The sequence below is a fragment of the Aulonocara sp. 'chitande type north' Nkhata Bay genome, linkage group LG7, assembly GCF_057382095.1.
Source record: "Aulonocara sp. 'chitande type north' Nkhata Bay isolate Kocher_YH1m ecotype deep benthic linkage group LG7, A_spYH_male_GT1.1, whole genome shotgun sequence".
Lineage (NCBI taxonomy): Eukaryota > Metazoa > Chordata > Actinopteri > Cichliformes > Cichlidae > Aulonocara > Aulonocara sp. 'chitande type north' Nkhata Bay.
The window spans coordinates 61,038,015-61,061,282 of NC_141350.1; the positions used below are offsets into that span (position 1 = coordinate 61,038,015).

Genomic DNA, 23,268 nt, shown 5'->3' on the forward strand with positions numbered 1-23,268 from the left:
ATAGCTGCTGCAAACTGAACGTGCCCGTACCAGAGGTTATACTTAAAATGGCAGCTGCCAGGAAGTCTCTTTGGACATTTGTGTTCGCCCTTTATGAAATAGATATGTTGTATTACAAGGTACTAATGCACCCTTGCATTGGTAAAATAAATTCTACTAGAATAGCTGATACTCCCTTACAGAAGATTTATTTTGACCTTTCTAAAGCCTTCTTTAAAATTTAGAAAATAAAATGAAAACAGGCATATCAAAAAAAGCCTACTAGAAATACTACTCTGCATTACATCCTAACACTTGGCTAAATCCTAATATGTAATTCTGGTTTAATAGTTTATTTCACTAAATGTGATTATGCACTAAAAAAGAACATGTTGGGTTTACTTAATTCAATAGTGGACACTGGTTGCACACAGATGTTTTGCTTTGGCAGGAGCTTAAACAACTGAGGTGAAGTTATTCATATTCAATAAACCTGTGCAATTTGTGTTGATAAAATATGATTGAAACAAAATATCCAATTTGAGCTCCTGGATATTTTAATTCTTCACAAATTTCACACTTTATTCCAACACTATTCAGTGACTTTTACCCAAATACTATTTGGTCACTGAAGTACTATGTTATCTTCAAATGACATGTTGGTATTATATTCTAAATACACAATTTTCCAGTGAAGGCCTTACAACAGATTGTATTGTTCTCTTCCAAGATGGTTGCCAGCATCCACTAGTAACCTTTCAAAACAAAAACAGTAATTTCACTATAGTGACAGTAGGTGAATCAGCGGTCTGAAACACACGGCCCGGGGCCGACTTGCGTGAGGCCCACATCACCCCTACTTGCCACCCGTACTGTTGACGTGAGGAAATATTGTGCATTTTGGTCCTTGAAGTTAGTTTTTGTTACGGGGGATTTTGTTGTTGAGTGCAATGTGAAAATAACTTCTATAAAAAGCAAAAAATGATTTAATATGAAGGCAATATGAGCAGAGAGTAAAACCATGTTGAGGGATTGGCTGTGTTAGTTCAGTGAGAGTTATTTGTAAAGCAAACAATTTTCACTAGTAGACATAAATGTACACTTATGTCTGCATTTTTATTTTGTTAAATAAAACAAAAATTATAGCAAAGTGCTGCCACATGTCTGAGTGCCAATTCTTTTTTTATTCAATGAAAGGTTTTAGTTAATTAAGATTGAGGAAAAAGAATTTGCATTCACATTTGCAGTTTTGCCTTGTTATACAATATTTGAAAATTAAAACAAAACACTACATTTTCTGAAATATTAGTGAGTTTTTTCTTGTTTAAAGACAAACGTTTTTATACTACTTGAACACTAAAGTGACCCTCCAATGTGATGACAGTGCCAGCAGTGGCCCACAGCTCATTTAATGCTTTCTCCTAATTGGCTCATAATGGTCTCTCATATGTATGAACTATGTAGGCTATCTCTATTTTAAAATAATGGGTGGGCAATGAGAGCATCTCCTCGATGTGTACAACAGGACAACAGGGAATACAGAGAACTGACTGAGGACTTTGTCAACTGGTGCCAGCAGAACCACTTCCAGATCAACACTCCGAAAACCAAGGAGCAGGTAGTGGACTCCACCTACACCAGTGAACATCCAGAGAATGGGCATTAAGATAGCTGACTCATATAAGTGATCTGATTAATAAACGGATCTGGAGTAACAACAGAGTGTACATCTACACAAAAGGATAAAGACGGTTGTATTTGCAACAGAGAAGTCTTTTGGAAGGGAGCAGGGAGAGCTCCTGAAGACCTCAGACGCTGTGGTGGTATTGTCCATGTTTTATGGTGTGGTCTGCTGGGGATAGGAAGAAACTGAACAGGTTCATCAAGAAAACTAGCTCTGTTCTGGGATGTCCTCTTGACCCAGTGGAGGTAGTTATCCCTGTCAGATAACAGCTCCCACCCCATACAGGTCACCCTTCAGTGACAGGCCGTGTTCCAAGTGGACATTTTGGAGGCCTTTCCCTCCAGCTGCTGTCAGACTGTACACTGCACAACAGCAATGAATGTACACCACATATTCACACACTGGGGTCTTTGCATATCAGTGTGCAATACCTGTTAATACCTATTAACACCCAACCACTGCACTATGAAATGACCACGCCAAGCAAACAAACAATGTTTGGGTGCTGCAGATGGAAACGGACCATAGCTTCATGGTGAAATTCCTCACAAAGAGCAGAATCTACCTTGTCCTTTAAAGTTTTTATGGCCACCACTTGGGTCTGCTCACCAGGTACTGTGCCATATAGGTGGCCCTTGTACACCTTGCCAAACCGGTCCTCACCGAGCCCCTCCATAAATCGCACTGCTGACATGTTAATCTCACGCAGCTTCGCCTGCAGCCATGAAACAATAAATACATGTCACCAAAGACTCTGGCCACCAGAATTCAACAATACTTAAACAAATGTATGTAAATCACATTTACTGTGACCATATTTAATGTTACCTTGTTATTATTATTGCTACCTGTTGTTTTTGATGATTCAGGGGCGACAGCTCCGTGTCCTGGGAGGGTGAGCTGCTGAGCTGGGAACGAGGTGGTGTGTCATTTGAAGCCTTATGTTTATTGCGACACAAGCAAACCAGAAAGAAGAGGCAAGCGATAACCAATGGGATGGCAACTGCAGGTATTAAAATAAACAGGATCTCCTTCCTGGGGTTTTCTTGTGTTTCATTCTTCTTCTAATAGTAATCTGTATTATTACATCATATATAAGTATATGTATGTATGTAGATATATATAGATAGATGGCTATGGATATAGATAAATAGACTTACATATATAAGTACTTATCTATTTCTTAGTCTATATTTCTTCTATTTTTGCATAGCATTATTGCTGTTAGGTATGCTGTGTGTGTTCATTTGTTCCTGCCTTGTGTACTCTGCTGCAGTAACAATTTGAATTTCCCAACTCTGGGACTAACAAAGGTTTTCTTATCTGAAATGTATCTAAACCCAGCTGATATCTGGCTACATTTTCTGCTGAGCATCCAAATCACACTGAAGTTTACACACTGTATAATGCCTGATTTCTTGTAAATATTTAGCGATGGCCTTATGAAATATATTTTGATAAAATGTTTATCAGGCCACAGTGAACAATGGAAAATAAACAAAATTAAAACAAATAATTAAAAACACTGAAAAACACTCAAAAATATATTTTTTTAGAGATGTCTTAACCTGGTTATGCTGTACCATCCAGACGTGTATGTGCGCCGGACCCGTGTGATTTGAGACTTCCTGCCATCTTTAGCAGGTAATAAACTCCCGCCAAAGCAAAAAGTTGCTCTGAGTGAATTCAGTCGTTGTTAATGAGTAAATTTTAGTGTTTTTATTTGGATTGTTTTCTGGTTGTTTGTTGCACACGGACATGTTCACAGACGTGTTTTCGTGAGCAACACTGTTCATACTCCGAGACCGTAGCGGGAAACTGTTGGTTGCCTAGCAGCAGTTAACGAAAAGACCGGAAGTGACTGTGCTTCAACTAGAAAACTTTTGCGTTTATCCTCTTTTTCCCGAGTATCAGACAAACTCGTTTAGCAGCGTGCTTTACCTTTGAGTTAGCTGAACTTCTGGTGGTTTGTTGGTGGATTTAAGGAGGTTAAATGGATGAAAAAAAGTTATCTTTCAGCTAGCTCTTGTTGCGCAGATACAGCAATGCATGATGGGAAATTCTCCCGGTATTTGTAAAGCTAAATAACCTTATGGGGCTCTGTTGGAAACTGCTTCATGTGTATATATAAATAGTGTGTAGTCCCAGCTTCCTACAGGCTGTGTTTGTGTTGATTTTGAGATTGTGAGCACCGTGAGTGTGCAGGGTTTGTGTGTGAAAGACTGCCCCATACGTGAGCTAAAGAATTCATACTTACCTGGTAGGAGAGATACCATGATCATGAAGGTGGTTCTCTCAGGTCGAGGCTCAGCCATTGCACTCTGGCTTTGCTGACAGCCTGCGAATTCCCCAAATGTGGGAATCTCGACTACATAATTTCTGGTAGTGGGGACTGCGTTCGCGCTCTCCCCTCATCATATGTTGAAAGAAAAATCAGTGGGAATGTTTGTGCTTATTTTCAATGACGACGTCATGCGATCTTCTGGCTTCCTAACTACAGTTTTATCAGTGAGGCCAGGGTAAGCAGGAGAGGAGGGGATGCTGTCTTATTTAAAAAAAAGTCTGTGCAGCATTTGGGAGGCCTGTAAACATTAACAAACACAACTTTGGATGGGGCCTTCAGCTGTAAAGCCACATATTCAAAAGACTGAAAACTTCCAGGAGACAGCTGCTTACATTGAAATGATTCATTAATGACCTCAGTGAACTGCTGTCTGTGATCTGTGTTGATTTCGACTGTGTAATTATTGTTGGGGATTTTAACATCCATGTGGACAACCCTCAGGACAAAGGGACTAAAGACCTGAGTAACACTCTGGGCAACTTTGGGCTGACTCAGCATGTAACAGAGGCCACACATAATAGAGGACACACTCTTGACCTACTGATCTCCAAGCCTGAGCATTTCAAACATTGCTGTGTCTGATGTGGGCTTATCTGATCATTACTGTGTTTTCTTTGAAAGTAAAATCTCAGCCCACACAAATATATCAACAGCAGTGATCACAAAACGGTGTATAACTGAAGACAGTAGTGAGATCTTTAACCAGGTCTTCCCATTAACACCTGACCTGTCCAAAGGTTCAGTCAATGAGCTCGTCAATAGCTTTAAGGCAAAACTGTTAAATGTAATGGATACTATTGCCCCCATTAAGGTGAAGGTTATCTCTGGAAGGAAAAAGTCTCCATGGAGAAACTCCACACTAGTGAAAAATGAAAAAAGAGAGTGTAGGAAAGCTGAGCGCAGATGGAGAAAAACAAACCTCCAGGTTCACTATGACATCTATAAAGAGAAACTTCACAATTATAATTTACAACTTAGGAGTGCAAGAAGGTCCTACTTCTCTGACATCATCACTAAAAACAGCCATAATGCTCGGGTCTTATTTTCTACAGTTGACAGGCTAACAAACCCTCCTGTGCCAGTGGCAGCTGAACTTCATTCAACCATGGCCTGCAATGACTTTGCCAAATTCTTCACAGACAAAATCCAAAAGATTAGACAAGCAGTTGGTACATCAACAGCAGATCCAGGATATGTACTGTGTCCACTGAAAAACTGTTTAAACACCATCAAAGAGTTTCACCCGATTAACAGCAAAGACCTGGAGGACATCTTAGGTCAACTGAACTCCTCCTCTTGCTGTTTAGATGTCCTGCCAACAAGTTTTTTCAAAAAGGTCTCAAAGACTTTAGAGTCAGACCTGTTACAGATCGTCGACTTTTCCTTAATGTCAGGTGTGTTTCCAGAACCACTAAAAACTGCTGTAATCAAACCTATACTGAAAAAGGACAATCTTGACAAGACACAAATGAAAAACTACAGGCCGATCTCAAATCTCCCATTTTTAAGTAAGATCATTGAAAAAGCAGTTTCTCAACAGCTCAATTACTTCTTAAAACAGAATAACTGCTATGATGCCTTCCAGTCAGGTTTTAGACAGAACCACAGCACTGAAACCGCTCTGACAAAAGTGTTTAATGACATATGTCTGAACACAGACAGTGGAAAAATGCCAGTCTTAGTTTTACTGGATCTCAGTGCAGCATTTGATACAGTTGACCACAACATATTACTCAAACGACTGGAGAACTGGGCAGGTCTTTCAGGAACTGTACTAAACTGGTTCAAAACATACTTAGAAAACAGGAAATACTTTGTATCAATAGGTAACTTCACATCTGAGCAGACAAGTATCACATGTGGAGTTCCCCAAGGTTCCATCTTGGGACCCCCTCTGTTTAACATTTACATGCTCCCACTGGGACAGATTATAAAGAAAAACAAAATAAACTACCACAGCTATGCAGATGACACACAAATATATATCACAATGTCACCAGGAGACCGAGGCCCTGTACAGGCTCTTGGTAAATGCATTGAGGAAATTAATGACTGGTTGTGCCACAATTTTCTCCAACTAAACAAAAACAAAACTGAGGTAATAGTCTTTGGCGCCAAAGAAAAACGATTACAGGTCACCAGAGAACTTCAATCTATACATCTAAAAACCACAAACCAGGCGAGAAATTTGGGTGTAGTGATGGATGCAGACCTAAACTTAGAAAAACACATTAAGACAATAACAAAGTCAGCTTACTATCACCTCAAGAATATTTCAAGGATAAAAGATCTGATGTCTCAACAGGACCTGGAAAAACTAGTCCATGCATTCATCTTTAGTAGGCTTGATTACTGTAACAGCATCTTTACAGGTCTACCTAAAAAATCAGTCAGACAACTACAGCTCATTCAGAACTCTGTTGCTCGAGTCCTCACTAAGACCAAAAAAGTGGACCACATCAGTCCAGCTCTGAGGTCTTTACACTGGCTGCCTGTCCGTCAGAGGATAGACTTTAAAGTTCTGATGCTGGCCTATAAAGCTCTGAATGGTTTAGGACCAAAATACATCAGTGACCTCCTGACCCAGTATGAACCTTCCAGATCCCTCAGGTCATCTGGATCCGGTCTTTTATCAGTTCCTAGAGTCAGAACCAGACACGGAGAAGCTGCATTCAGCTTTTATGCTCCTTATATCTGGAACAAACTCCCAGAAAGCCTCAGATCAGCTGAAACACTCAGTTTATTTAAATCCAGGTTGAAGACTCACCTATTCTCAGCTGCATTTGAATAAAGCACCAAATCCACACTTTTAAGCTTAAATTTCAAAACTTACATTAACTACTGATCTTATCTATTTCTGATTTTATCTGTTTTGATTTTATATACTGTTTTGTTTGTTTGTTAATTAGTTAAGCTTAAATTTCAAAACTTACATTAACTACTGATTTTATCTACTGTTCTGATTTTATCTGTTTTGATTTTACATACTGCTTTGTTTGTTTGTTTGTTTGTTAAGTGGGTTAGAGCTCTGGGTAGCTCCCCAGCTGGGTCTAGACTGGGTCTAGAGAGTATTTTAAATTCAGGGAATTTAAAATAGAAAGTAGCTCGTCCACAGAAGGACTGGTAGCTCCCCTTACGATAAGGGTTCAGATCGCGCGAACAGGTGTGAAATGTGTGTGTTTAGTTAGTTTGTTTGTTTGCTTGTTTTAATCAATTTTAAATCATACTTTTTATTTGTTTTTGTTTCTAATGTCTCTGTAAAGCACTTTGAATCACCTTGTTGTTGAATTGTGCTATACAAATAAATTTGCCTTGCCTTGCCTTTGTTCAAAATCACTACCCTTTCAGCTTGTTCGTGGCCACCAACAGATTAGGTCTGTTATTTTCATGTTTATTTTGCCATTTTATCTGCATAAAGCTTTTAAGTAACTTCAGTTCTTTTCATAAATATAAAATAATTATTACTTTTTACATTTTTAACCCTTTAAACACCAGTTTGTTTGTCCACTGCGACTAGCTGGAAGACAACCTCAAATCTTGCAATTTTATATAATTGAGTTGCTACTGAAATTTCTTGTATTATTAATAGTAGAGTATGGGTCATGTAATTGATTCACATCAACATTGATTATAATGCATTGTTATTTTTGTGCAGAGAGAGCAAAAACATGAAAACTCCCTCTCAGCTTGTTCGTGGCCAAAAATGGCCACCCCTTGTTTACAACTACAAAATTCATATATATTAAGAAAAATTTCCACTTTTTTTTACTTGATTTTTTAGATTAGCATCAGTGCTGTTCATGAAAATCAAAATTTCATTCAAATTCAGAATTCTAACCCTTTAAATACCAGTTAGATCACATAATCCTAGGAACTCATAAATGGAAAAAAATCACAAAACCCCAATTTTTTTCCAAATAAAACATGCAAACTGAATTATTTTCTAACCATGATGGAGGTTAGATGCATAGCAATAATTAAAAGTATCAATGAGTTTTATGTATCTTTGTTTTTTTTTGTGCAGTAACAGAAAAACAAAAAAACTCCCTCTCAGCTTGTTCGTGGCCAAAAATGGCCACCCCTGTTTACGTTTACAAAATACTATAAAATTAATATATATTAAAACATTTTTCTACTTTCATTGACTTGACATTTCACACCTGAGCCTCAACTCTCGTGGCCACGGACCGGGGGTTGGGGACCGCTGATCCAGATGAAGACGTGAGCCAAAGATCCTTTAAGTTTCATCTGATGAACTTACCTTTTCCTACATATGAAAAATGATGTGGTGTGAAGTAAATCGGGTTTGTATATATGTAGCCTCAGATGAGCATGAAATTTCATTTTTGACCTGCTTAATAGCAGTCTCAAATATTAAAGTCTTGGTGTTACAAAATCAATTGACATGTGCAGCAACTGAAATAAGACACCAAAGGCCACTCTTAATACAGACAGAAGTCGGGTAGTCAAAAATCTCTTATTCTGCTTTTTGTATTCTGAACTTCTTGAGTGGACAGCCAACAATCCTACAAATAGACTAGAGGATGTGCCTGAAATGTTTGTTAAAACAAATAACTGGACCTTACTTGTTAAGCTCATTGTTCTCACTGCCACATGGAGACTTTCAGGTTGTTACACTTGTTATACGTTTACTAGCACAAATGAATGTTTTTGACTAATAAATATACATTAATTTTAGGTCTAAAGTGTCTAAAATCTGTAGTGTTTGAACTTTGAATGTGGGATGACAAAATAAAAAACAAACAAGTGATCCATGTGATGAAAGACTGGCATAATTTGATCCATAAGACTTTATTTGATATTCACATACTGGAAGCAGAAAACAGCTTTAACAAAGCAAACTTGGTGGAAAGGACTAACACCAAGCTTATCCATCTTTTCCTGTAAAAAAAAAAAAAAAAAAAAAAAAAATCAAACTAAAAAAAAAAAAATCAAACCAAAGTAATAAATTACAGATCTATTCAGCTGGGTATAAAAGTTAATGTTAACAGTACCAAATTCATGGAACACGTGTCGTGAGGAATAAAAACTGTCTCTGGCCTGAAAATGATCAAAATAAGGGTGTAAACCTTTATTGTTTTGATGGATGGAAATGTGTGTTATACGAAACCATTTTAATGAAAGAAAAATCAATTCTGAATCAGTTCTATACACCATAAACTGTTGTTCTGCATTCACAGACAATACAATAATAACATAAAAAAAGCAAGCATAAAAATTGGGGGTACAAGAGTTGCGAAACACTTGTTCAGCACAGTAGAACCTTTTCACTTCTGAGTTATCAAATATCCATTTTTTCATTTCAATGAACAAAGTCATTTAGGAATCATCTCAGCCTTCGTTTAACAATCAGTTTCCATGAGTAAGTCGAAGGTATGGCATCCAAGAATTAATGGTGGCACTGATGGCAAGATCATCATCCATATTACACTCCACACAAACTGTCTCACTGGCACGTGAAAATTAAAAATCTGGTAACACCGTGAGCATTAGAGAAGGTAAACAATCTACCATTGTAAGAAAAACTCTAAAATACTTTTCTAAAGTTAAGAACAAGTTTTATGTTGCACAGCAACTGAAAGAATATCATTTCTTCCAAATGGCAACATTTAAAAAAGAGGAATAGCACAATTCATTTTACTTCATCACAGGGGTTTGAGAGATACAAACATGGGACATTATATACAAAGACATTTATTCACGGTTGTGGAAAAATGGCTCCCTTCATTCAATGTGTTCATAGAATTTTGGGCAAAAATAGCACAGCTGGCATATTATTTCAGATCTACTGTCCTTCAGTTATGTGTCAGACAAGTGGATCGCCAATTCTTCAGTCTGAGGAGCCTCACTTTCACCTAGTAATTCTGTTTCTGGCACTGCCAAGTCCTGGTTTTGGTTCAGTTCTTCCTCTGATGCCCCATCAGCCAATTCTTCATCGTTGGTCTTAGAGTCCTCATTTATCATTGCTGTTCTCTCTGTGGCAGAAGTGTTGGAAGGGACAGTGGTCACATATCCTGTAGATGTGGATCCACTGCCACTATGCTGAGAACCTGATTTGGTAACCATTTGTTGTGGGTGGTGGATCTGCTGGTGTGGCATTGCCATCGGTATTTGCATGGGGTAAAAGTTCTGCAGGTATGGGTAAGCTGGAATTGGGTGATATCCATTGACAGGGATGTAGAGCTGTGGGGGCACCATTGGCCGATGTAGTTGACCCTTTATTGGCATGAATTGGGGCTGATGGAATGGTGAGCTCTTTTTAGGGCTGGTGTATCTTGATGCACTTGTTGTATTTATGCTAAGGTTGCTAACAGGGCTGGTGCTAAGAGAGCTGGTCTGGGTAGTATTATTGCTAGTGCCAGACACCTGAGCAGAGCCATTATAGTTGGACAGGCTCTCCCAGGAGCGCAGACGTGCATGGATGTCTTTGAAGCGAGTTCTCCGGGCTGGGACTTCACTCCAACACTCCAGCATAAGGTTGTAAATCCAGGCCGGGCAGTCATCTGGACAGGGCAGTAACTGGTGGCTGCGCACCATGTCAATTACATCCTGGTTAGAGTAGCCACAATATGGCTGAAGACCATAACTGAATATCTCCCACAGCAACACTCCATAAGACCAGATGTCAGAGTCGGTGGAGAATTTGCCATGCTTAATAGCTTCTGGGGACATCCAACGAATAGGGAAAGGACTTGTTCCCATGAGACTGTAGTAATCAGCAGAGTAAACATCTCTGAATAGCCCAAGATCCAGGATTTTGATACCGAGTTTTTCAAACACAAGAATGTTTCGAGCAGCAAGGTCTTTATGGACTATCTGCTGGCTGGAAAGGTACTCCATTCCAGAAGCAATCTGGGTGATAACATGAATAAAATCAGCTTGCTCTAGAGTGGATTTGATTGTCTTGTCATCATCTGAGCTGCCAACATCGGAGTTAGGGGAGCGCATTACCAGATACTCATGCAAGTCACCAAGGCTGGAATAGGTGAAAATCATGCTCATTGGCTGCTCTTTGGTGACCACGCCAAGCAAACAAACAATGTTTGGGTGCTGCAGATGGAAACGGACCATAGCTTCATGGTGAAATTCCTCACAAAGAGCAGAATCTACCTTGTCCTTTAAAGTTTTTATGGCCACCACTTGGGTCTGCTCACCAGGTACTGTGCCATATAGGTGGCCCTTGTACACCTTGCCAAACCGGTCCTCACCGAGCCCCTCCATAAATCGCACTGCTGACATGTTAATCTCACGCAGCTTCGCCTGCAGCCATGAAACAATAAATACATGTCACCAAAGACTCTGGCCACCAGAATTCAACAATACTTAAACAAATGTATGTAAATCACATTTACTGTGACCATATTTAATGTTACCTTGTTATTATTATTACTACCTGTTGTTTTTGATGATTCAGGGGCGACAGCTCCGTGTCCTGGGAGGGTGAGCTGCTGAGCTGGGAACGAGGTGGTGTGTCATTTGAAGCCTTATGTTTATTGCGACACAAGCAAACCAGAAAGAAGAGGCAAGCGATAACCAATGGGATGGCAACTGCAGGTATTAAAATAAACAGGATCTCCTTCCTGGGGTTTTCTTGTGGCTCTGAAATAATAACAGAAACAAGGTCAAATTATATACAAAATGAAAATTATTTTATATTCACTGCCACTCGCGCAGTTAAATTTCTGGTGCGCGGAACTCTGAACACACGTGGAAGTGTCTGCTTTACGCATGCTGCTGCAGGTAGCTGCAACTGACTTTTAAATGTCTGGAGGTGGAGCCCAAAGGAAGGAGGAGTGTCCTAATATGATTGGTTATGATGGACACTTCACCATGGCAGCAACATCAGCGCTGTTTTACACCGCATTTGTTTACAATTTGGAAAATAAAGTGTGCCGAATTAGATATCAAAAGTTATTGTTTGCTGTGCAGCACGGGAAATACTGACAACTATCACTAAGAAGTCTTTAAGACTGTACTGTACTCATGTATTGAAAGGGTAAGTAACAAATGTGTGTTTCCCCAAAACTGGGGTTAGTTTTTGTGGGTATTGGCATTTTGCCAGAGTAATGTGAAAAGCTACGTGATGGTGGTAAATCTCATGTCCAAATCTCTCCAGGCACATGATAGCTAATAGGGCAGTTATATATAATGATCTTTTGTCACCATGTGTGCAGCGTAGTTTAGTGTTACCAGTTGATTGTGTGTGAATGTCAAATTGTGTTAAAAATGACCTGTGTGAACAAAAGGTGCTGCAGTAGAATAGGAACAGTTTATTGCATCTCTGTCCCTCAGTGAATGTGTGAAACAGACACTCTTTTGTTTGATTAGATCAAAAATCTTTCTTTTAGAGTGGAAGCAAGTAAAGTTAGAAGCTGTTCTTAGCTAAATAGTCTGTTCTGAAAATAATTTCTAATGTATTTTTCCAACATTTCAAGGGTCAGCAGAAAATTAAATTCTAGTTTAAAAAAAGGAAAACTACCCAGGTACTTAGAAATGATAATAATAGAGACATTTAAACCTGCCAAAAAAACGTTTTTGCTCAGCCTGCAGCGGACACATGTAACTGCAAATAACATCAAAGTGAAGTCAGTGATAAATCAGTACAATAGAAACAACAGCTATATGCAGACTGGCAAACTTTACTTTAATCGAGAAAACAAGTTACTGATGTGAATCACAGAGCAAATCTTTCTTATAAATTTTTTATTTATTCATGAAAAGATATACTATACAAAAGGCAAATATTTCACTGTGAACTCCATTTATCAGAATTAGATTAGCATAAAATACAAATGAGCTAATAAATGATGGTGTAATTTGGCTACAGTGAATTAGTTCTCAGTTGTGCAGATTCTTATATAGAATTTAAAGTATATTGTAATGCAAAACCTTTGTACTTTTATTTACAAAATGTACAACATATACTGTAGCATTATTGCTTTTAATTAAGCATGGGATTTAGTGACGTACTTGTTCCACAATTGCAAAAAGTTACTTATCAGCATTTGTTCACTAATTTTCAAAACAATGAACAATAATTTTACCAATAACCATAGATGGAAGTACCTACCCAAATCAGTTCTTTAATGTTTTTTTTTGCTAGTCTCTTTATGAACAGTATTTCTGGATTTCTAAATGAATAAAAATATAAACTTATCAACCTTAGATGTGTGGCGTTGTATGGCTACATTTCACTGTGTGTTATACTTGTATAACTATGCATGTGACAAATAAAGAACCTTGAACCTTGAAGTGGGCCAGATGGGTGAAACTCCACTTTCTGTCAACATAAAGATGCTTAACTACACATTTAATCCCTGAGATTTCTTAATATAGGCTAAAGAAGTACAACTGAGTTTCTTGATATGATAAATGTGTAAAATTACAGAACGAGTTCTGGTAGTTCACTGCCCAGACTGTCCCATATTTATAAAACCAAAATTTCTATAGTAGACAGTGAAAAACAGGAGCTTTTCTGTCATTTAATTGTTTATCTATTACTTCACTACTTTGGTGTATAGTGGCTGGCTGTGGGTGAGGTCTTTGTCAGGAGGAAAAGCTGTCCAAAAATATAAATTGTTCAGAGGGCCAGATTAGAGTCTATGCCGGCCCCCGGTCCTTATAGTTGACATCCCTGATCTAGATGAACTATTGTAGCGGAGCCTGAATCCACAGTGAATGGAGCTCTGCAGCCAGAAGTTGTGCTTATTTGTTTCACCTAGTGACCAACTGGCAGCATCAAAAGCACATGTTATATATATATTTTTTTTTTTGAAAATTAAGTTTACTCAATTGACTATGAAAACTGCTTTTCCCTTTTCTTAAGAATGATGTGTGCTGCTCAATAGGATGATTTTTTTTTTTTAAAGAAAATTATAATAAAAGGTATGCAATATTGTATAACAGATTAATAGGAAAGCATTGTGGATGGTTAAGAACATGCCTTTGAAATCTTCGGCTTTAAAACTGGGTTTTCTTGATGGGGTCTACATTGCAGAAAAAATGCTGCAGATTTCTAGTCGTGACGATCAATGTTTTGTATTATTTTTCTTAATCATACGTTCTTTTGTTATAGCTTTAAACATAATCTGAGAAAATATCTGTTTTGTAGAATAATTGTAATATTTCAAATATTGTGTGAATAAACATTAAAAAAGTATTTAAGTATTTCTGAAATACCTGAAAAGTGTACCTGTCAAAATGAGATTCATGGAAAAAAATCTCAAATGATGCAATATCAAAACCCATGTTTTTTGTTTTGTTTACAAAAAAAAAACTAATGATACCACAGCACCTTCCATTTCACAACATTGCCCATGTCAGTGGGCTAATTCCTGTAAATATTTTTGGGGGATTTTGCTTTTGCCTGCCCTTGCTGGATTTGTTTGCTTAGCTGCTTGCCTTCCTGTGAATGACAACTGCCTGCTTCTAGATTAAAAGATTTAGAACGTGATAATCCCCGAACGAGATGGTGGACACAGAAGATGAAAAGAGCCATTAAGGAGAAGACGTCATCCTATCAGGCTTGGCTAGCCTGTGGGACTCCTGTGGGACTAGCAGAAACAAACATTTTGTTGGCCTCTAAACAATTCTGGTAAACCGTCTTAGTAGGGGTGACTTAGGAGGGGATGGGAATATGGAATATGGATTTTCCACAGACAAACTGAGGATATAGCCAAGGAATACTCATCTCTTTAATCCTACATTCAAAACTTCTCTAGAGGAAAGTTTGAGGACAAGGGGATGCCTTGCTCATCACTGGAGGGAAGGTCAATAAGGGAGGTTAAAAAACAAACAAAAAAAAACTCCCTGGTGGCATGGGCCCAAAGGGGTGTATGAGATTTTCTTAAGTAAGTTCGTTAAAGCCCTGGGTGGGACATCTGGATTGTTGGTTACCATCTTTAAAAAGGAGGACCAGCGGCTGTGCTCAAGTCATAGAGAGATTGTGCTATTCGGCCACCCTGATAAGGTATACACAAAGGTATAATAGGGGGAAATCATCTTTCAATTTCAGGAGGAACAGTTCAGTTTTCCCCTCGGCCGAGGAGCCCTAGACTAGTTCTTTAGCCACTCTATAATAGGGTGCATGGGACTTTGCTCAACCAGTGTACATGTGCTTTGTGGACTTGCGGAAGGCATTTGACTGTGTCCTTCTTGGGACCTGTGAGGGATTATGTGACTCAGTGACCCATTTGATGCCTGCTCAACTACACAGAACTTGAGCCCCATTACTTTTAATGAGCCAAGGATCACATCTACCTAATGGACTCCCAATTTATTAATGTAAATGGGGAGTCCTCTTCACACACAAAGTTTAATTATGAGTACCACAGGGTTCTGTGCTAAGACCAGTTCTGTTTACATTATACATCATTTTTTTAGGCATATCATTCAAAGGTCTAGTATACATTTTGACTGCTTTGTACAAGATTGCTTCATTGACAGCTCCAAATGTCAATGAAACAAGATGACATACAACAATTAGTTAAACTGTACAAATATCTTAAAAGCATAAAGATGTTGATGACAATGATGATGTTGATAATTTACTGCTTATATATTCAGATAAAAGTAACGTTGCTGTACTCAGCCCTAAACATCTTAGAAACATGGTGTCGAACCAGATATTTACTCTGGTTCGACACCATACTGTGAAGAATCTTCACAGTCATAGGTTCTTCAATCCATATTAAACAAATATGTAGGACTGCTTTCGTGCATTTGTGTAATATCTCTAAATTAGAAACATCCTTTCTCAGAATGATCCTGAAAAACTAGTTCATACATTTATTGCCTCTCAGCCGGAGTATTGTAAATTAATATCATTGGGCTGTCCTAAAAACCTACCTTTTTGATAAAGCATGTAGTTAGGGCTGGTTCAGGTGACTCTGAATCCCCCATTAGTTATGATCCACTGAGTTTTTCTTACTCACTCAACTTCTTCATTCACTGTTTGTTTACACACCACTCTGTACTTAATCATTAGCTATTATTAATCTCTAGCTCCCTGCCCTCTTTAATCTCTATTGGGGTTTTCTCTCTCTTATTGTAGTGTCTTTACCTTACAATATAAATCACCTTTGGGTGACTGTTTTTGTGATTTGGCACTACATAAATAAAATGTAATTGAACTGATTCTTGCGTCTGCCTTTTGTGCATAATGTGATTCTGTTGGCTCTGTCAGGTAGTGGCTTCAATCTCACACTGGGGCAGTTTGCAGTCAAGTGCAAAGTGGCAGGAATAAGAATTAGCACCTCTAAGGCTGAGGCACCTAAGGCACCTCTATGAGCTCTGGGTTGACTGAAAGATTAAGAAGTTTTATTTGAAAAGGTTGATTAGGCAGCCAAGGTTTCAGGTGAACACATTGTGAGACCTAGCACCATCTTATCTTGTGATTTAGTGAGATCACGTGGCCCTGGATGTGAGTGGGCATTAAGGCTGGGAAGGGATCTCATAACTGGAGTATAGATGGCAGACAGTCGTGCTGTAAACCCCGCCCTCTGATCAAAGATGGCCGTTCACAATGGACATACATGGCTCCACTCCTCTTTCAAACCATCTGTCTTCTCTGTCCAAAATGTGGACATTGGCATCCTCAAAGAGCGACGTTTAGATGCAGATGTACAGCTGAGTCTTGCCCTGTTGAGGTGGCTCTTGTCTATGTTGTGCCATGCATTTATGAAGTGGCTGTTTGGTCTCGCCAATGTAGCACTGAACAGCATGTACTATGTAGTTTAATTTGTGTTTAGGAGTTTTGTCCTTGGGATGAACCAGTTTTTGTCTGAGTGTCCCAGTGTACTTCAGACCCAGCCATACACTCAGACAAAAACTGGTTCAAAAAAACAGCCTCTCACAATAGATGCCAGGTTCTCAGATCCATCATCCTTTTGACAGGAGGTTAATTTATTCCCACTGTTGAAAAGTGCTTGTTCATAGGAGAACATCTGCTTGTTGGGTTTTACTCTTTAACATTGCAGGACCCTTACCTTGCAATATAAAATCACCTTGAGGCACTCTAAAAAAAATAAATTAAATTTAAATGGATAATATACAGACAGGTCAGGAAAACCTTGAGCCCTCCCATGAGGAAATCCGGTCCACTTTGTCATTTAGAGGGAAGGGTCTAAGTGATTTACAATGGTAAATCAACACAGAGTTGTTCTAAGTGATCACCTGATGGTTGTAGCTTCTTGATGGATGATAATGGCCTCATTCACAGAGCAAGAAAGCTCACTGAATTGTCTTATGAAAATGAAAATGATGTGATTCACATGCCATAGTCTTCATAGTCAACTTTAAACACCAAGGTATCAAGAGAGCACTTTCCACAACTTAGGAGGAAATTCCCTTATGCTACTTACTGCAGGGCTGGATTTCACACAGGTCCACCCTGACCAGAGGGTCCAGGGTGAAGCACCAGGGTGCCTGCATTAGGCCTCCTGGATTACGACAGAAGTTGTGACTTCCCCAGAGCTCAGGATACTCCTGAGACAGTTGGTGACTGTGCGGGTACTGAGCGCTCCATGGCTGGCAGTAGTGACCAGATTTAGTGATGCTGATTGTGCCCTTGTAGTCAACTCCACTTCCATTATAGCAGCTGTGATCTGAGGGGGAATCTGTAGAACGGACAATGACAGACAGACAATGAATTTCAGGTGTCTGAAATTTTGAGAATTTAATGAGTGCTAAATGATGTATTAATTATAATTGAAAGTAAAATATATGATCCTCTGCTCCTAGTTCTATGTTTACCCTTGCAGGTTATTTTTTGACTCAATTATTTAAAACGCAAAAATTGTATTAATTTGTGAAATAAAATTAAAATAGGTGCAACATAATTTCTAAGGTAAATGTGAACCGCTATATTTATGAAATGCATCAGTCTCCCATCAGTGGTTTAGACAAAAAAATGCACTTTTATTTAGGGAAATTTGGTGGTTTAAAATTAAACTGTGTATGCCACTGTAGACCTCTTGTGCATTAAAGAGATAACCACAATAACCAATCAGAATATAAAAATATATAAACAATTAAAATGGTACCCAGAATTACAAACGCAGGGCTGGAAGTTATGTCTACGATACAGCCTTGGTCAGTTTTACAGTGAACCTCCCTGCTTAATACAGTTAGGTAAGTAAGTTTTTTGGACAACACATAATGTTTTGTCATTTTTCCTCTCTACACTACCAGATTGGATTTCAAATCAAACAACCAATATGGGATTGGCTGGTTAACAGCTATGAAATGCATCCATATGAAATCATCTCTAGATCTTTTATGTGCTTATTTTATCATGTAATAGTCCTTGAAACTTATCAGGTAAATGCCCAATTCGTTTGAAAATATGAGACTATGAAGCAAAATGGTGGTGTACAGAAGAATATTTAGAAAAATAATGTCAGTATCTAAATATTTATGACCCTAACTGAATATAGTATGCAGTAATGGGGTGTATGCTTGCACATTTGTTTCATAACTGGGGTATTTTTATACATTTTTGTGTGTGCATTCATCCACCTACATGAACCCAATTTTTCTGGTGGTATTCCTATCCTCATACAGGAAGCTGCAGCAGGTGTTCCTGGCTGTGGCAGCAAGTGACAGCTTGGGAGCTCAAGCTGCATGAGTAACATAGGATTCGATCTGGCAATGGTGTACTCAGCAAGACAAAGGTCATTCTCCAGAGCCTCGCACTCATCTCTACAGAGTTGACGGCGCCGAGGGCCCCGAGATTGCTCATCACACAGAGGGAAGACATAGTAGCAGAAGGATGGGATGGCGAACTCAGAGCACTGATCAGACAGGTGGGTGGATGTTCCAATCATAGTGAGGGCAGCTTAAAAAAAGTGGAAAAAGTTGTAACTGTTTGCTTGGAAATTTCAGATATTGTTAAAGTTTAGAATTAAGGAATATATCAACCATGAAGGATGCCTAATTTCCTCACCTGTAATGCGGTTTTCATTCTCCCCTTGCTTCTGCAGAGACTCGACATAGATACTGCGGTTACCGATGAATCGAGCACAGGCAATGCCACGATATGGCTGGCAAAAATGTTTTTCACGTGACCTAAAGAGAAAAAAAAAAACAGGTTTAAATTCTTTAAATGACTTCAGGAGAAAATGTGATGTAATATGATGTCTGGCCTTTATACGCTCTGCACATCTTTGCTGTTTGTAGATGTAACCTGTTGCTTCAGAAATATACGTAGTCTGTTGCAATGTAAGCTGCACATTACACATGCATACTGGTCTTCTGTAATAAGCATATTTAAATAATCCATATCAAGCATGAATGTCAGCTGATATATTATACAATTTTTGTAAACTCTTAAACGTTACCCAGAAATTCAGTATAATTTAGATTCCTGTAATTAACCAGGAAAATGTTTGGACAAACCTTCTCGTTTAATGTTTTTTCTTTATTTTCACTACTTTCTACATTGTAGATACTTACTGAAGACATCAAATATATGAAGCATGATCAATGGAATTATGTAGCAAAGAAAAAAATTGATAAATAATTCTAAATGTGTATTATATTTTAGATTCCTCAAAGTAGTCCCCCTTTGTTTTTTTGATGATGTATTCGATGAAATGTTCTCACTTCACAGATGTGAGATTAGAAATTAGACCAGTGGAAATCTTTGAAATCTGTGTTTTGGTCTGATGAGTCCAAATTTGAGATCTTTGGTTCCACCCGCTGTATCTTTGTGCGACTGAAAAGGTGAACGGATGGCCTCTCGTGCATGGTTCGCACCATGAAGCATGGAGGAGGAGGTGCTTTGCTAGTGACACTGTTGAGGATTTATTCAAAATTGATGGCACACTGAGCCAGCATGGCTACCACAGCATCCTGCAGCAACACGCCATCTCATCTGGTTTGTGCTTAGTTGAACAATCATTTATTTTTCAACAGGACAATGACCCCAGACACACTTCCAGCCTGTGTAAGGGCTATTTGACCAAGAAAGAGAGTGTTGGAGTGCTGTGCCAGATGGGCTGGCCTCCACAGACACCTGGCCTAAACCCAATCAGGATGGTTTGGGATGAAATTGACCGCAGAGTGAAGGCGAAAGGGCCAACAAGTGCTCAGCATCTCTGGGAACTTCTTCAAGACTGTTGGAAAACCATTTCAGTGCTAGTTAATGAGCACAGAGCCGACTAGATGATGTCGGTCCCTTAGGCTAACCCGATGAAGTCTGTATGTTATTGTTTAGCCAGAGACTTTCACACCAGTGCCTAGTGGATGTCAATTTGAAGGGTTCTGGCAGTGCTCATCCTGTTTGTTCTGCCATCATGAAGAAGATGGGCTACCTGTAAAACATCTTTAGGGTCCAAAGATGCTGATGATAGCAGCAGTGACACTAGCCCTAGCCAAATGCAGAAACTAGTGAAAAACAGAAAGGAGCAGCAAAAGAGGTCAGTGGCTTCCACCACTATTAATTTACCGTTCATACTTTGGGCTATTCAACCTCCTTATATAAGAGTTTCCGAAACAGTAATTTCAGGTCACCTAACATTACAAAGATTTATGACACAAAAGTTTAATGCAACACAGTTGACAAAGTAGACAGAGAAAGCTGTATTTAAGGTAAATGCACTTGGGGCAAAAGATTTATATACACTACACTCATCTCATGCTAATTTTGGGCTTTGAATTCTTTGAAATGTTCTTTTAGGGTGTGATGCTTGTACGGCATCCATTTTTAATCAACTTTTCTCTAATATTGTAAGTATGCATATATACTCAAATATATGCATACATTTTATATATTTTATTAAGTGGTGCTAGAGGTTGTACAGGTTCTTTTAACTTATCAAGACCAAGGTGTACTAACATCTTGTTAACATCTTGTTAATGATAATTATTAACTACTAGTTTCTTTTTGCCAGCAGTTTGAAAGCACTCATTGGATTGACCACTACTCACAAAGTCCAAGGAACTCAGTGATGATCTAAGAAGGAGAATTGTAGATTTATACAAGTTGGAAGTTTCACACAAGTTTAAACCACTGCAGATTCTGAGACCAGCAGTTCAAACAATTGTGCCCAAGTTATTCAGATGTGTCACCACATTGCCATGGTCTGAAACAAGATCCAAACGGTCACACTCAGGATAGAGGAAATTGGTAGGGATGTTTACAAGCAAGGCTCACACCTAACATGAACTGAAAATTGCTGGAATACTACTGTCACTCTCCACAGTGAAGTGAGTTTTACATCACCATGGAGTGAGAGTGTACTGACCATGAAAGAAGTCCCTGCTCCAAAATGGACACCTTTAACCTTAACTGAAATTTGAATCTACCCAGAAGAAGCCAAATGCCTTCTGGAGAAAGGTTTCATGATCAGATGAGACCAACATTGAGCTATTTGGCTGCAATGACAAAAGCCATCTCTGGAGGAGCAAAGGTGAGGTTTTTAAACTAGTGCAAGCACAAATGCCAGCAACAACGGCGTCCACTTACAGCTGCAGAAGTCTAAATCAGACATTACTGGGGATCTATGCTTCAAAGGGAAATCTGCAATGTAGCTATGTCATAACTGCAAGCCCACAAACCTGCAAACCCATCAAAACAATGTAACTACATGTCCAGTCAATGCCGCATGTGGCTACTGTTATTGGCTTGGTCAGTACTGTCAATTTTTCTTGTGCATTTTTTCACTGCAGTTTAGGAATTTATCAGTAAGAGACAACAATCTTGGTCTTAATACAAGCACTAACAATCTTAGCATTGCTTGAGGGAGACTGCTGAAACTAATTTCAATTTCCATTAAATTTTACAAAAGTATGCAGGGAGTTCCTGAAGGACAAATAAACTGATACCATCTGGCCACAGTTGCTAATGTCCATCAGCAACTGTACAAACACATAAAGGCACTAACATCTTATAGCCACAATCTGTGTGCTATAGGTTGACACTTAAAATTAGCTAATTTCTAAAAAAAAAAAAAAAAAAAAAAACCCAAAAAACCCCAACAACAACAACAACCCCCAACCCCAAAACAAGACAAAAAATAAAACAAGCAAAAACTGTTAAAAAAATAAAAATCCTTGATTAAAAATACTTACAAACATATAAACACAAACAGACAAACACACATAACACACTATTAACAAGAAGATGGCTACTTACGGTTCAGTTGGGCCTTGTGTGGGCATCTGTCCTGTAAATCAGAAAGAAAACAAGTACATGAAAATAAGGAGTGACTGGCTCTACAGTCAGAAACATTGCAGTTTTTATGATTAGTAAAAGCTTCCTGCACAAGCCACTGACCTCACTGAGACGTGTGTAAACAGAAGTTGTATAAATAAACACTTAATATTAATTATTTAACCCATACAGTTAAGCCTTAAAATTAAAAGTTATAGTACAAATAAACTTCAGTCTTACCTAGTTTGACATAAAGAACACCTGTGGCAGAAATGACTTTGACTGAGTTCGATGCAACACACTGATAATAGCCCGTATCTGTTGTGTCCAGGTCCTGGATGCGGAGCTTTGAGCCTGCCTCTGTCTTGCGGATGGTTAGGCGTCCCTGTTCCTGTACTACAGGGGCATCATTCTTCAGCCAGCGGATAGACGGCCGAGGATTTCCTGCCACTTTGCAATGAAGGGTGGCTGTCTGCCCCTGAAAGAGCGTGATGTTGTTGACTGGCTTCTGGAACTCCAAAAAATATCCTTGAAGAAGTAAAACATTGGTTTTAAGCCTGATAGTAGCATTCTGTCTAATAAAACATCTGGAGCATCAAGTTTGTTGCATTTGATTGTTAATTGGTACAGTGTGTCTCTGCTTTTATTCTTTGCAGTGAAACCTATTTTAATAATTGTGAGCACACAAGCAGACGGCTCCCCTGAACCAGCAGCAAACTGGGATGCAGCCTGATCAACCCTTGAACCATCACATAATCATAGTATTACTGCTCCAGCTAGAGGGTGTGAGACAAGAGTATAGGAAGATGTTGGAACATCCTTTGTCCTTTCTAGTGTGGTTCTATGGAGAATTTTGTATTGGACAAGTTGTAAGTTGGGGCTTTAGTCGTTTTGAAGGTGTTTAAGCATATTTGTGTCTAGAAGTTTTGATCTGGATTGATGGACTTATCTGTGATGGTTTATTATTCCATAAAAATTTTGTTCGTTTCAAAGCTCTGCAAAGCTTTGAACCATACTTGGGGTAATTGTCTTCATGGTATATAAACCCATGACCAATCAATTTCAGTGTAGAAGGGATGATGAAGC

At 38.7% G+C, this 23,268-nt stretch overlaps 1 protein-coding gene, 1 long non-coding RNA gene and 1 other non-coding gene across 3 annotated transcripts in view; 2 read left to right on the forward strand and 1 right to left on the reverse strand.

Moving 5' to 3' along the window:
• The first annotated feature begins 3,247 nt into the window (after window positions 1–3,247).
• Window positions 3,248–22,769, forward strand: LOC147326486 (uncharacterized). Its single transcript, XR_015130478.1, has 3 exons — window positions 3,248–3,307; window positions 18,591–18,832; window positions 22,514–22,769. It is a non-coding gene; the product is annotated as an uncharacterized LOC147326486 (long non-coding RNA).
• Window positions 3,913–4,076, forward strand: LOC147326487 (U1 spliceosomal RNA). Its single transcript, XR_015130667.1, has one exon. It is a non-coding gene; the product is annotated as a U1 spliceosomal RNA (small nuclear RNA).
• ror2 (receptor tyrosine kinase-like orphan receptor 2) overlaps window positions 8,781–23,268 on the reverse strand; it is a 38,954-nt gene continuing 24,466 nt past the window's right edge. The window contains exons 3-9 of the mRNA XM_086301745.1: window positions 22,423–22,710; window positions 22,165–22,195; window positions 18,973–19,094; window positions 18,550–18,864; window positions 17,390–17,644; window positions 11,422–11,627; window positions 8,781–11,288 (exon numbers count right to left, since the gene is read on the reverse strand). Coding sequence (XP_086157871.1) covers window positions 9,828–11,288; window positions 11,422–11,627; window positions 17,390–17,644; window positions 18,550–18,864; window positions 18,973–19,094; window positions 22,165–22,195; window positions 22,423–22,710 — 2,678 coding nt within the window. The 3' untranslated portion in view covers window positions 8,781–9,827. The remainder of the gene's footprint in view (window positions 11,289–11,421; window positions 11,628–17,389; window positions 17,645–18,549; window positions 18,865–18,972; window positions 19,095–22,164; window positions 22,196–22,422; window positions 22,711–23,268) is intronic.